A 14,861-nucleotide genomic window follows, 5' to 3' on the forward strand; every position below is an offset into this window, starting at 1 on the left:
CTACACAACGTGAAGTAAGATCCACAATTTGTCCCAAAATGTAGAGCAACAAAAGACACAAACAGTCTTTGAGAAGTCTGACTGAGTCTTAATATACATAGCGTTCTTTATTTCATATATTGTGTCACTGTGATTTTCAAATACAAAAACTAAAAGCTGCATACAATACATCCAAAATATATATATTTTACATTTGTAAACAAATAGAAAATGACAATTGTACACATGTGATTGGTTGTTTCATTGATCGAGGTCATCGGTCTGCAGGTATTTGGAACAATCGGGAATCTTCTTCACCTGTTGGACACTCAGAGTCTCCGAGCACATGGGACACATCGTCTCTGTTTCCAGCAACCTGGACACACAAACAGTTCAATGAACGTGACAATGAGAGAAGTGCTTATACTGAAATAGTTCCACATTTGGGAATGGATTGATACGACCAGGAGGCGCTGAGTTTACAGACTAGAAATATACAGTTAGAATGGCTCTGTCAAAAGGTAATAATCTGCCTACCAGCACCTCCAATAACGCATTAAATACATCAAGTTGTGATTTTATAAAATCAAACAATCATGGGGCTACAACTCCGAACAGCAAGAATCTTGTAAATAGAAATTAAGGGAATAAAGGTGCCATTAGTTGAGTATAAGTAGTAAATTGAGTAATTACTATCAATCAGTCGGGTTCTATTTAAACCAACTAATCCCTTTGCAATATTTTACATAAAAATGTTTTGTGAGGGGCCCAAACCCTCCATATATATCTGTATATGGGCAGTTAGAAAAAAAGAAAAGATAAAAATGAATCACTTACAGAGTGAACTGAGAGTAGAGTGAAGGGAATTCACAATGAGGACACACAGACCAGTCTTCTTTCAGCATATGACGACCCTAAGGAAATGTTATGGTACAGAGATCAAATTATGAAAATACAAGTATATGGGAAAGTATTTTGTGCAGTGTGTGTGTGTGTATGATTCTGTGTTTGTACTGTGGCAATGCAGTAGGGAAGGTTGTTCTTGCAGGAGATGCACAGCAGTTCGTTCTGTGGCAGCTGAAAGCCACAGAAGGGACATGGGGTAGTTTCCTCCTCCAGCTCCGATGTGTCTGGACGTCTGTGGCGTGGCCAGGTATGTAACGAGAAGGAGGGAGGTCAGGAAAGTGCAGGAGAGGGAGTTTGACAAATAAAACTGTAGGTGTGAACATTCTCGTCGCTCACCGAACCATAGCCTCGATCTTCTTCCTGTACTTTGTGTCGATCTCGTTTCGGTACTCTGGTCTCATCAGCATGGCGGCAAAGCTGAAGGCTGAGTTCTTCAATCCGGCTCGGTGACATTCGATGACTGCTGACGTCAGAATAGGAACAACATCTACACACACACACACACACACACACACACACACACACACACACACACACACACACACACACACACACACACACACACACACACACACACACACACACACACACACACACACACACACACCCTGATGAGACTTCTGTTGGAAACTTTTACATTTCAGCTTCACTTAGATGTTTTTTCATATGAATTGGACAGTAGATTAGAGTTGTGAACATTCTCTGGACTCACGTGCAGGAAACTTGCTGATATTGTTGCTGACACGAATGAGCATGCGTGCCCCTTTAAGGTGGTCTCCCCTCTTTACATGGATCTACATAACAGGATTTACAAAGTCAGGAACACTACACACTTACGTAATGTCAAGATTGACAACATTTATAATGCAACAGTACATTTTTTATAAATGACATTGACATTCTTTATGACATAATTGACACAGTTTTTATGGCATACTATACAATGACTTATTTATGACATACTATGCTATTACCTTTTTATGGCATACTATAGTTTAATTTCTTTTACATACTATGACTTTGTTTTTTTTTCTTTAATGGCATACTTTTTTATTATACCACACATTATACCTTTTGCATACTATGTGTTTTTTGTTATTTAGTTTATGGCATACTATGACTCTTTTTAAAATTCTAAACAGACAGTCTATGAACAAAGCATTTCACCATTCTACAGAAAATAACCTGAGCCATCACATCAGCAGGTGTGTACTGACCTTGACCAGTAGGTAGGAGTGGAGGATCATCAGATTTGTAGCCATCTCAGCAGGGATTTTAATCTTCTGGGCCTGCAGCTCCGTGTACATGCTGAACAGCACGTCATGGGCATTACGGTAGTTCCCTGTAGGAGTGAAATGCCCATTAAAAAAAAGAAAGAAACAGAGACACGTATGATTATGGTTGTATGACATGCCATGGTTGTCATTATTGGTAAACAGTGTTAGTGTGAATGTGTTTGTACCTGCACACTGCTCCTCTCTGGCGATAATGATGGCGGTGCGAGCAGCCTCCATGTACAGCTGCAGCGCCATATACAGACGGAACAGATACTTGGCATCCTGGGAAGAGGAAAGAATGGTCCCCAGTTTAGTAAACAGTGTCCCTCAGGGTCAGATTTACATACTTTAAATTCACAGGGTGAAGTAGTAATGATATAATTGCATTATATAATTTGCATGAAAACTGACAAACTGTTCTGAATCTTAGAAAATCCAGGAGATGCACAATCAACCACCTTTATTATATCTCATTTGATTTTTTGCACTATCATGCTGTAAAGTCTTGTGTTTTTCTCTATAACAGTAAATATTCATGTTTAAATGAGAAACACTAATTAAAAGTTTAGAAAAGACATCCTTTAGGACCGTTTAGTTGGCAACATTTACTATTTACAATTACTATCATCAGACTTTAATCCAAATGTTGCCAAATCCTGATTGGTTCACACACACACACACACACACACACACACACACACACACACACACACACACACACACACACACACACACAGAAGGCTGCAGTGTATTGGTTACCTTGGGCATACCGTCGCTCTCTCCCATCAGGTAATCTATCAGCTGATCGGTCAGAGAACTGTCCCTGGCCTGACCCACCTGAAATACACACACACACACACACACACACACACACACACATCAAAAGCACTTAACAGAATGGTCACATTATTTTGTACATGCTCAGGGATATTCAGTTTGGCACACACTGCTCTCACCGTCTCTATAGCCATCTCGACAGCCTGGTTGTCATCAGTGTTGGGACACTTCAGGAAGTGTTTCAGGGCCTGACAGACAGAAAGAAAGAAAGTTTTTACTCGACTACATTTGCAGCTTTAGTTACTTTTCAGATTATAATTGTGCATACCCTTCCGGTCCAGGGAAAGCCATGTATCTCCATATGTGTGAATGTGAAATTATTCTTAATCTAAATAAACTATTTAAAAAAGCCTTTTGGATCAGCTGGAAAAACTTCATAACAAAACTGAAAACAAGGCGGATTTTCTGAGCCCATGGAAATTCTTACTCTGCTGTACTGCCCACACTTCTGAAAGAACTTGCCGGCCTGCAGATGTTTCTTCTCTCCCTCAAAGTAGAGAGCAATGCTCTGATAATCCTCCTGCGTCGCCTCAGGACCTGATGAACACAGTTATGCATTAATATTCAATTTACCTGCACTTAACTGCAGCGCTATAAAACCATTAGCAAGTAATGCAACAGGAAATAAAGTCAGATCCATTAACCCCAAACTGTAAAATGTTCTATATGTTCTATATAAACATTCACACTGACACTGACCGATGATGTCGGCATAGACCTCCATTTGCCCGTGCTGCTGTGCCAGTTGGAAAGCTTCATCGTTGCACTGAGACAGCACCAGGAAGTGGATGGCTGAGCCGTAATCGCTCAACCCCAGGAAGAACCTGAGACACACACAAACATATGTGAAAGGCTGAAAACACAAATGGGGAAAAAGCAGCGAAGGGAAAGAATTTGGGATGAAACAAAGAGTTGAGTAATTGGTCTGCAGAAAATGAGTTAGCAACAACACTGAAAATTGGGTTTAAGCAATTTATCAGTGAATAATTCCAAAATCTGCTTGTTCCAGCTTTTCAAATGGGATCTGCATCTTGTCTCTGTTTTAATTCATTGTAATATGAACATGTTTGAGCTGTTGGGTTTTGGACTTTTGGTCGGACAAAAGCCTTGTGATCGGCATTTTCACATTTTTTTAAATTTTATAGACTTAACAACTAATTGAAAAGTAATCTTGAGATGAATCGTGGAAAGAATTGTCAGTCGCTCAACACTAGAGAGTGGTAAAAAAATATATTATTAATTAGTCATGATGAGATGATTAAACAGAGTCACAGATCAGACACGTTTAAAAACATTTTATAAAGCATAAAATAATAATAAAAATGAAATAATCTTTAAGTTTATAAAGCATGAAACCAAATTTTAGCAGTACTACCTGTACTGTGACAATAAGTAAAGTTCAAAACTATTTGGCTGCGGTTGCTTGTAAACACCTGTGCTCTCGTTTGTCCTACCTGGCAACCATCTTTGCTCCATCGATGCTCTGCGTCTCCCTGACGATGCGAACAGCCTCCTCTGGGTTGTTCAGGTGGTCCAGCAGCACGCGTATCACATTGTCCCAGTCTTTGGCGCTCTCATAGGCACGTGCCGCATCCTTATACCTGGTGCACACAGTACGCATTACATCGACTTCTCCTTTAATGAGATCATTATCATGTGACGGACTTTCACACTAAGAACCTACTTGCCGTCCGCCTCCTTGGCCTTGGCGTACTGCAGGTGGATCTTAGGAGAGGAGACATGTTGGAGCAGCTCTCCCACCTTCGCCCTGAGTATGGAACAATAAAAGTGGAATTGTATAAAGGAGGATAAAACCTTGCAGGTCTGAATGTGTTGGTGTTTGTCTCACCAGTTCTTGCAACGAATGTAGACAGATGCAGCCTTGTCATAATATTGTCCTTTTTCATAGAGCTGAGCAGCTTCAGAGAATTGCTGTAAGAGAAAGAAGATTCAAGAGATTGTATTTGTCCAGTGTTTCCTCCTACCATTGTCTTGGAGGGGCGCTGCGCCCCCCCCCCCCCAACGGAGCCCCGCGCCCCCCCTGTAATTCAAGGTGTTTTTTTCTTTTTTTTTCAAGATTAGTTTTTTTATATTCACAACTCACTTTTCACAGTGACGGGTGCTCTTTTATTAAATAAACGAAACACTTATGTTATGTATCTAATTTATGTGCACGCTTCAGTGTGTACCGTCTACTTTGCACATTCACATTCTCTCCTTCGCTCCGTTTTGCGAAGGGCGGGGCTCCGCACCTGACTGCACACATGTGCGCACACACCTACAGTCAGAGCGGCGGAAAGGAGAGGAGAAAACTAAATAGAATCCGCGCAACGCAAACACATCAGATCACAGTAGTCTACCACTGATCTATAATATGGGAATTTACAAAAACATTTCAAGTTTACAAGAAGAGAGAGAGAGAGAGAGAAGGCTGACTCTCTACCTTCATGCTCTCGAGTATGGCTCCACATTCCTTCTTGAGGACTCTGCTCGGGTGCTGAATCGCCTGAGCGGCTCCTCTCCTGATGTCACCCATCCTGATGGACATCCTGGCTACTCCGGCTTTACACGCCTCGTCATGCTCCTGGAACTGTAACGCAAGAGGGAGACAAAAAAAGGTGAGCGCAGTAGAAAGAAGTGACTTTAAAGGAAGTACTATTACAATCATCTCATATGATCACCATTGCAGGCATATCACCTTATTTGTGGTATGTGTTGTAAGTACACAGGAAAAACTAAAAATGTCAAGAGAAGAAAAAACTGTTTCAAACTTCTAATGCCATCATCGCAGCAGAAAGTTGAGATCAAATATATTGCACTTACTTTATTATTGTGGGTCATGCCTTTGTCATAGTGTGCTAGAGCGTTCACATAGTCGCCACTACAAAGAGAAAAAGAGAGAGAGGTTAAAATACAGATAGATCAGGTCCACTGAATGGTGTGTGTGTGTGTGTGTGTGTGTGTGTGTGTGTGTGTGTGTGTGTGTGTGTGTGTGTGTGTGTGTACATGTTCACTTACATAAACTCCAGATGGACAGCGTATTCTTTGGATATAAAGGGAATTTGGTCTTCTGCTAACCTCTTGGCTAACATAAGAGCACTGTCCCAATGCAACAGGTCTCTCCTCATCTAAAACACACACACACACACACACACACACACACACACACACACACACACACACACACACACACACACACACACACACAGAGTGAGATCTTCTGAAGACATTGGTTTGAATTTAAGGGTACATTAACGATCTTTAGTTTTCCATTTACATGTTGTCCTCAATGACAACATCTAACACAGAATGGTGAGGAATTACTTTTAAATTTGTCTACGGGGTGATAAAACACACTCACACACACACTCACACACTCACACACTCACACTTTACTCATTGTGTGTATGTTAGTACCTCCAGGGCAACGATTGGGCAGCCTGAGGACAGATACAGGTCTTGGGCCAGGTTGTAATCACCTAGAAACATGGCCAAATGTCCCGCCCGTAGATTCATGTCCTCTATGCCCTGGACAGAAGGAGAGGGAGACAGAGAGAGGGGGCGACAGGTGGGTGTATCAGAATTGACTGGAAACAGTGTCTGCATTGAGGGTGTGACATATAATTCATGGTTTGTGTGCGAGTTGTACCTGGATGCCCTGCAGTGACAGGACCATGCCCACATTACCGCTCATGCGGTAAACCTGAATGGCCAGCTCGACCTCCATGTGGACCAGACAGGCTTTGCCAACCTCTGCCCAGTCTGTGTTACTACCTGCAGACTGACACAGACCCCAAGCTTCATGGAACCTGGACAGGAATACACAAACACGCACATACATATGTTTTGTATATGTGTGCTTTTGTATGAAATGAAAACCACCAAATTTAGAGTGAAATTTTAAATGTGTTCTGTGAGTAGAATGGAGGATGAAACAACAAAACTCTTCTGTACAATGTAAAATACTATGCTGCCCGTACACTAATAACTGCGGTCTTTTTAAATGGAGGATATAGGAACAGGAGTCACATCTACAATTATTGTTTCTCCAATTATAATGTGTATATTATTCTTATTCTGAGCCACAATAGAAAATTAAAAACAAACTAAAACGGGACCTGTAACACATAAAAACTTATGTATGTCAAGTTACTTCTGTAACTGCATGAATAATCATCATCTTGTTGTTTTACATTGGTTATATCTATCATAATATGCAACAATTTAAAATGTTGTTACACTACAAATGTCCATATAATGCCAATGTACCCATATGTAGCCTGAACAGCAGCATCTACAAAAAACTAACTACAGATTGGACTGATAACCAAATATACTTCCAACTGACAAATATATAAAAGATAACACAGATATAAAACTGTGTCCATCATCAGTAGCTCCAACATGGCTGACCTCTTGAGCATCAGTGCCTGTGCGAGCTGCTTGCTGAGCTCTGGCGGTGTATCCGTCGATGTGGCGGTTGAATTCTTGAGGAAGGAGTGTGTGCTCAGAGCCACTTCACTGGTCTTGCCGCTTGCCGTCTGACATGTCAGCTCCCCGTTGTGTAAGAGCAAGGGCTTCTGGGAAAAGAGGAGTGCGGTGCTCCCAACCAACACTACCCGGGGGCCTTGGCAGACAGAGTGAGAGTGACATTTTAAATAACTTTCCTGTTATCTCTCGCCTACATTTACATCACAGGATTACAGTAACAGGAGTATTTTTAAGCGTAAAATAACTCTATTACCCTTGCAAATACATGCTATTTTCCTGCACACAATTAAAAAATCAATGTTGTTGCTTATCATTGACATATCCCAGACTGTGAAAAACATAAAACTGTATACTAAATTCCCCTAGCATTTAGTATACAGAAAATAATTACATTTTTGTGTTTTTATCATGTGGATCAAACTGCCATTTATTGAGTTGTGTGTGTGTGTGTGTGTGTGGCACTACCCTACCATATATGGTGGTTTTGTGCAGGGCGTAGGTATAGACCTTGTCATCATCATAAGCCACAAACACTCCTCTGTCGGCATGCCAGTTGTCCCACAGCACTCCGGTGATGGTGGGGGAGAAGTTGGGGAGCTCGAAGCAGGAGTCGGTTGCCTGTATTGGAAACACACAAAGACATGTAATATTAATGCATCTTGTCTTACCATGATATTTAAATCGCTGGATATTTGAATACCTAGTTTTATAAGCGGGCAAAGACCCTATAGGTTTATCTGTAAGCATGCATAGATGTAAGTAACCATAAGTACTGACATTTGAAGGAGAGAGCAGGAAGCCACCATTCTTGTCGTCGATGAAAACCAGCCGTGTGCCATTTAGGTCGGGGAACACTTTCCTAACACCAACCGAGTGGCTGTAGCTGCTCACAGTCTCCCAGTCTTCCACCAAGACACAAACCACATTACCTGACTGACAAACAGAGACATGATAACATCCATTAAAATATGAGCGGCAGGTATTGAGGGAGGGGAAGATAATTGTTTACTTGTGGAGCAGCTGGCTTTAGCAGACACGTGTTGCTTACATTCACAAGGCTTCCGAAAAGTCTTGAGGAAACATGTAACTTAAACTAAATAGTGCTCCTGTTAAAACAATTAAGTGGGTTGACTGAGGCGAGGATGTGCCGAGCCTTACATCAGTGCCGTAGTACAGGAAGTCAGCGGTGAGTGCGTGGCAAAGGATCCGACCTTTTCTGTCATCGTCTGGAAACAACTTCATCTGTTTCTTCTCCTCCTGGTCTTTGCCTTCGATCTAAACATATACACACAAACATGTAGTATATTCACTCTAAAAAGCATAGTACATTGTGAAGCCTGCTCAATAAACAATCATTGGTCATAAAAGCAGTGACTCACCATGTGCAACTGCACTTTTCCCTCAAACAGCGCTGCTGCATAGTCTGAGTTTAGGCACATGCTTGCTATCGTCCCCAAATACTCAATATCCTTCAGCTTATTAAAACCTGAGTGAGAAACGGAACTGTTTAATGATACCTATTCATTAACTCATACATGATCACACACTCACACACACACACACACACGCACACACCAGGTTCTCGGTCTATCAAGGCGTAGAACCAGGCTCTGTTGTTCATTCCCACAGCCACATGGTACGGTCCCATTGCAATGAAAGTAGGCTCTACTTCCACTTCTATAGCCACAGGACACTCCTGAAAAAGAGGCATCAAAGAGGTAATGAAGGTGGTCCACATATTTCTTACCAATCCCAACCTGAGAGAGTAGTAACCTGTGCCTGACCCGAACCCCGACAGGCACTCTTTTTATGTCCGAGCCTAGAGCAGTTAATGTAAGCTGAAGCACTGAGTTTGTGTTACTGGGTGTGTTCTTTTATGTGTGTGTGTGTGTGTGTGTGTGTGTGTGTGTGTGTGTGTGTGTGTGTGTGTGTGTGTGTGTGTGTGTATGTGTATATATATATATATATATTTGCACATGGCACCTGAACTCTGAGTAGATTCCAAGACACATATTTTCCCACTTTTGCCCAGAGTGATTTTATGCCCTTTTGCAGAATACATATTCTCTGATCTGCACCAAAATTGGTGGATAACATACTTGGATAGTCGCCAAAAAGGTTATGCATTACTGTGTATCACTAATTATTTCTTGTTGTGTTGCTGTATTCACTCACTCCCTCTCTAGGAAATCTTCTAGTGGGAGTAGAGGTTCATAAAGTAATACTGTTTCTATTAAAGTATGAGTGTGTGTGTGTGTCCTCACCCCCTCCACCTGGTTGGACACAGTGACCTCCAGCAGGGAGGTGAGGTACGCCAGCCGTGTACCAAAGCTGCCCCCCAGGATGGGCAGCTTGGTCAGGAAGATATGAAGCGTCCCTTTCTGAGTGGAGACCGCCAACAGCTGGCCGTCGTCTGTCCAGTCCAGCTGGTCCAGACCTGGAGGTGGAGAGAGTGAGAGGCAGATGAAGAAGTGGGGTGGTGCCTTCTAGATGGACCGTTGACAGTATGGCTGGAAAAGAGGACTGTCTCACCTTTAGTCTCGTCCTCCAGCTGAACTATATTGCTGATATCTTTGAGCTCAGACAACTCGTGGATCTTTATGCTGCAAACAAAAAGCAAAGTGCTTTAGTTTTTTCACTTTTACAAAAAATAACAGGATTGGCTGTGCGTTTTTTTTTTAAAGCCAGTGTGTGTACCTGTTGTCCCCGCAGGAGGCAGCCTTGTTTAATGCTGGTGAGATTGCCACACTGTTGAGACAATCTTTATGGTTGTGAGCCTGATAGAGCTCATGTCCAATCTCCCTGATGTGAGTGGAAATAACAACAAAGTACCCATAGGAGAAGCCAATCAGTATATACCCATCACCGTACCTTGAAGAGACACACAGAGGAAGAGAACTAACTTTAGTACAAGTATCTCACTGCTATGACTCAGTACTAATGTTTCGTCAGTGTGTGATCATGTGCAGTACCAGCGGTAGGACACAATGTTCCCATAGTGGCGCTGGAACGTCAACTCTATCCGGTTTTCAGGGTCGTTTATATTGAAGAGCATCAGTACCTTCTTGTCAACGGACAAACTCACCTGAATGGTCAATATCAGCAGGAAGGTAAACATATGCCATGAAGTCAAGTAAAAAAAAAAAGAGAATTTAAATAAACTTTGTGTAATATTTGGACAATTTTTAAAAGGTTTTCACAATGAAAGTTCACAGCCAATGGTGAATATTATGACCAAAGTAAAGACACTTCAACTCAAGACACTAAAATGAAAACAAGTTGTAATAAATGTGTGATGTAAAAATGATATAGAAGAATGTGCATGAATTAAAGTTAGTGAAAAACTTACGGTACTCTCTCCTTGACCGGACCTTTCATCCGTCTTCATCACTGAAAAGGTCATCTCAGCCGGCTCACCACGCAGTGAAGTCTGGAAAAATAACAGAACGATAAACTATATCCTTTTTTCTGTCTCTTATTCTCCTTCTTCTACTTGGTGCTACTGTACTTCTGCCATTTTTCTAAAAATATATCCGATTAAATTTGATTACCTAGTACTTCTCTATCATATACGTTATGACTTCTCTACGATTACTTTTAGTATGTACTATCAGCATAATATGAGTGACCTAGAAACCTGAGCATACGTCGGTGCTGTAATAATTGAGGTGCAGCTGGATGATATACAGTAGGTCATTTGTACATTTTTAACAGAGGGACCCGGTTTGTTTTATTCTCTCACAAATAGTAAACCGCCCCATAAACCACTCTTTTGGTTTTGTATTAATTTCCCCTGATAGCTACATAGTTTAGGGACAGAAGGGTGGAAAAAGACGCAATTACAAATCTCAGCACTACGGACAACGCATGGGTTAATCAACATACGGCACAGTTAGGCTACTGATGTGTCAGAGCCATGGTCGGGGCCACAGATTCTAACTTGCACAAACCTCAGTCAGATAAAGGACTAGACTAACATACTTATTTAACTAAACAACCCCTTTGCCCCTGCACTGTCTCTGCTACTAGGGGATGGAGAGGGAGGATGGCAGGTGAACAAGGGGCATGTGTTTTGGTTATTTTGCTACTGACACACCTACTACTACTACTGACGATACCAACAGTGAAATGGCCATAGACTAATGTAAAAACTTCATAGTTTCATGGCCTAGGTGAAGCTACCGTAATTGTACTGCCTGTGTTTTTATGCACTCATAGGCTACCTGTCTGATGGTGTCCCCTTCATGATTGCTGATGGTCAGGGTGTCTTCACATCCCAGAGCCAGTAGATTCTGACTGTTCCAGCACCCACAAGTGATTTTCTTGGTGTGTTTACCTGGCATGTGTGGTCGGCGAGGGAGAGACAATCAGTGTAACAGAAGTGACCGAAAACTAACAAAATCATAAACAAGTACCTGCGCGTGCATCTTACCCAGTACAGGGATCTTGCGTGAGGTCTGCTGGTTGTAAATCAACAGATTTCCTTTGACTGTCCCAACTGCTAACAGTGGACCCGTCTTTGACCACAAAATGAAGGACATCTGATCTCTGTTGAAAGCAAGGACAGCAGGAAGCAAATCCAGGGTATTAGGAGTGATTAACAATCATTTCACTACTACTGCTAGCTAGCTACTGCGGTCTAAACTAAATTATAGTTGCTCTGTTTGAGCAACGCGGGCTGGAATTATGAATGCGCTAACACTGACATCGGATTTCCAGAGAATTTCTCCCACTTTCAAAATGTCATACCTCATGCCGCTGTCTATCTGGGATGTTTTATTGACGCTGGCATCCCAGAAGTAGATGGAGCTGGATTTTGCAGATATCACTCCCAAAATGTCCCCATCTTTATCCCAGTCCATCCCCACACAGCGTCTAAGGGTGTGAGAGAAAGAGGAGACAGTGAAAAGGAACTTACTGTAAAATACTTTTGAAAAGCAAGAGATAATCATCTGAACCTTTCTGATTACACAAAATTAGAGGCAGAAATGATGTTCTCACACTTACCCTGGAAGGTTGATTTCAGTCCACTTGTGTCCATGTCGATTGAATATTTTTACTGAGTTGTCCTGTCTGTAATGATTAGAAACATCATGCACATTTTAGGTACTGTGCTGATGTAAAGTATATTATCACACAGTTTTGTTTGGTTTTTACTCACCCTGCAACAGCGATATAATTACCAAGGGTTTTCTGCCACTTATACAGTAGAGTAGAACCCGCCCAGGCTTTATCGGCAAGGATAAAAATGCTCTGTGGACACAAAGATTACTTTAATAAGTAAGTTTTATTTGGAAAAAAGACATACAAAATACTTGAAATTAAAGTAGCATTCATAGATTTCTACAGATATTTAAGTGTCAAACAATAGCCTCCACTCATCCTAACCAGAAAGATTACGAGATGTTACCTATGACTGGGCTCAGCTGCTCTTAATCATTCAAAGGTTTTGATCACACTTTATTTTAACATTTTTAACAAACCAGTAGCAATATTATTGTATATTTTCTGTTAAAAAAACAAAATGTAAGAAATTAAGGTTTAGGCGGGAGGGAACGCATACATATAATTAACTGGAGATCGCCTAATTCTTGATTATTATTTTTTAGGCTCTTTCTGTGTTTTTAAGGATCACTCCATCAATTTTACATGACATGAGTAATCTTGGTTTGGGCTTGGAGACGGCAAATTGGAACAGAAAGCATGTATTAACAACTGGGGGTTTATAGATCCAGCATTTCTTTTTGTTTGATCCAAACTCAAAATGATTCAAAGTTGGGGTATGACGACCTCTTGTTCCACAACTCTATAAAAGTGAAAGTGCTGAAGTTCCCTTTAGCATACAGTTGGTCTGGCAAAACATTTGTGACCAAACTTTTTTCCACTTTTTTGGTGTCTAATAATTAGCCTTGGTCCTCAAAGATAAGTCAAGTTTGGGGAGCTTCTGACAATCTTATAAAAACGTGTTTTAATTTCAAAGCATAACCACAGCAATGTTAAACAGTTAAGTGTATGTATATAACATTTGCTGACAGTGATATCAGGACCACTTACAAAACGATGGGTTATATGCAACAGGTGTCCAGTAAAATGTATATCTATGTGATTGTCAATGTTTACTAAGACCTGAACTCTTACTTGCAGTGGTGAAATGTAACTAATTACATTTACTCAAGTACTGTACTTCAGTACAATTTTGCTGTACTTGAGTATTTCCATTTTATGCTATTCCTCTACATTTTGGAAGCCAATATCATACCTTTTACTACAATACATTTATTTGACAACCTTGGCCATTCTGCATAACGAGTGCTTTTACTTTTCGTACTTTAAGTATATGTTAATGCTAATAGTTATTTACTTTTAGGATTTTCAATGCAAGACTTTTACAGTGTAGTATTGCTATGTTTTACTAAGCTCTTACGAAGTAAAATATCTGAGTATTTCTACCACCACTGCTTATTTTTCATGTTTGGTCATTCATCAAGTTGACATTACTTAAACGGATTTAACCAAAAACGTTAAAATATAAGCTGTTTAAAACGTTATAGCCTAGGGACAAATGAGAGACAGCTCCCAGTCTCGGATAGCTTAACGTTACCCTGACATTTGGTAAACTGAGTTATATAATAAGTAAGTTGCAACTAGAAACGCAATACGTTACCTGACTTTAATAACGCTATAGCCAACACAATAGCTGGTTTAGCAATAACATTCAAAAAACTTAGCTGCCTAATTAACGCTAACGTTACCGTTAGCAAGTAGTTCGGTTAGCTAGCTGCCTGAAGCCCGTTCATATGATAAATCTCAACACTGAAATCGTAAAAACCGAAGTAATGCCAGCATTTTAAAAATAATTAGCTGGTACCCACCTTCATCTTGATGGCGTTTAATCATTTAAACTTTAAATCGATAGTTTTTGTTCAAAACATCCTCGACAAAACTGTTGTGTGTATCCCACAATGCTTCACTCTGAAGCGTTTACAGAAGCTACGGCGATGTCATAGCAACAACCATCAGCCAATGAGGGGCTTCCAAAGTAGAGATGAGTGAACATAATAACATTGATGGAGAATATATAATATAAAATGTATATATATATATATATATATATATATATATATATATATATATATATATATATACACATTACATAATATATAATGTATATATTTAATTTTATGCTACTTTGCACTTTTACTCCACAACTGTTATCTGACAGCTTTAGTTACTTTATAATGAGTTTAAAAAGCTGGTTCATAAGACTGTTGGTGAGCAGCAGTCAGCACTTTTAATATATTACTCGTCTTATTGTTTTCTTTTTTAAACCTGTTCGTGTGTATTGTTTTAACCTGTTTTAATAGGTTTTAC

The 14,861-nt window shown here is 40.5% G+C and overlaps 1 protein-coding gene across 1 annotated transcript; it reads right to left on the minus strand.

Annotated features, from left to right (window-relative positions):
* Nucleotides 1-67: 67 nt before the first annotated feature.
* On the minus strand, nt 68-14,496 carry wdr19 (WD repeat domain 19). Its single transcript, XM_029433642.1, has 36 exons — nt 14,363-14,496; nt 12,652-12,743; nt 12,498-12,563; nt 12,240-12,365; nt 11,923-12,038; nt 11,714-11,826; nt 10,840-10,920; nt 10,463-10,575; nt 10,188-10,361; nt 10,023-10,093; nt 9,755-9,927; nt 9,066-9,186; nt 8,870-8,976; nt 8,649-8,765; nt 8,268-8,423; nt 7,961-8,108; nt 7,413-7,626; nt 6,649-6,808; nt 6,417-6,527; nt 6,018-6,127; nt 5,823-5,880; nt 5,443-5,589; nt 4,849-4,931; nt 4,684-4,767; nt 4,454-4,600; nt 3,699-3,823; nt 3,427-3,536; nt 3,119-3,187; nt 2,922-2,999; nt 2,348-2,444; nt 2,103-2,227; nt 1,598-1,679; nt 1,222-1,372; nt 994-1,117; nt 817-893; nt 68-355 (listed from the first exon to the last, which is right to left on the minus strand). Exons 1-36 carry the CDS (start codon nt 14,366-14,368, stop codon nt 241-243), a joined length of 4,047 nt encoding a protein of 1,348 aa, XP_029289502.1. The 5' UTR covers nt 14,369-14,496; the 3' UTR covers nt 68-240.
* Nucleotides 14,497-14,861: the final 365 nt, after the last annotated feature.

Source organism: Cottoperca gobio, chromosome 1 (genome assembly GCF_900634415.1).
Source record: "Cottoperca gobio chromosome 1, fCotGob3.1, whole genome shotgun sequence".
NCBI classification, from domain to species: Eukaryota; Metazoa; Chordata; class Actinopteri; order Perciformes; family Bovichtidae; genus Cottoperca; species Cottoperca gobio.

Coding starts and splice junctions, on each gene's coding strand:
- wdr19 (XM_029433642.1), bottom strand. Junction 9,928..10,022: donor GCTGGAGGACGAGACTAAAG/GTGAGACAGTCC, acceptor CTCCACCTCCAG/GTCTGGACCAGCTGGACTGG. Junction 2,228..2,347: donor CAGAGAGGAGCAGTGTGCAG/GTACAAACACAT, acceptor TCACTCCTACAG/GGAACTACCGTAATGCCCAT.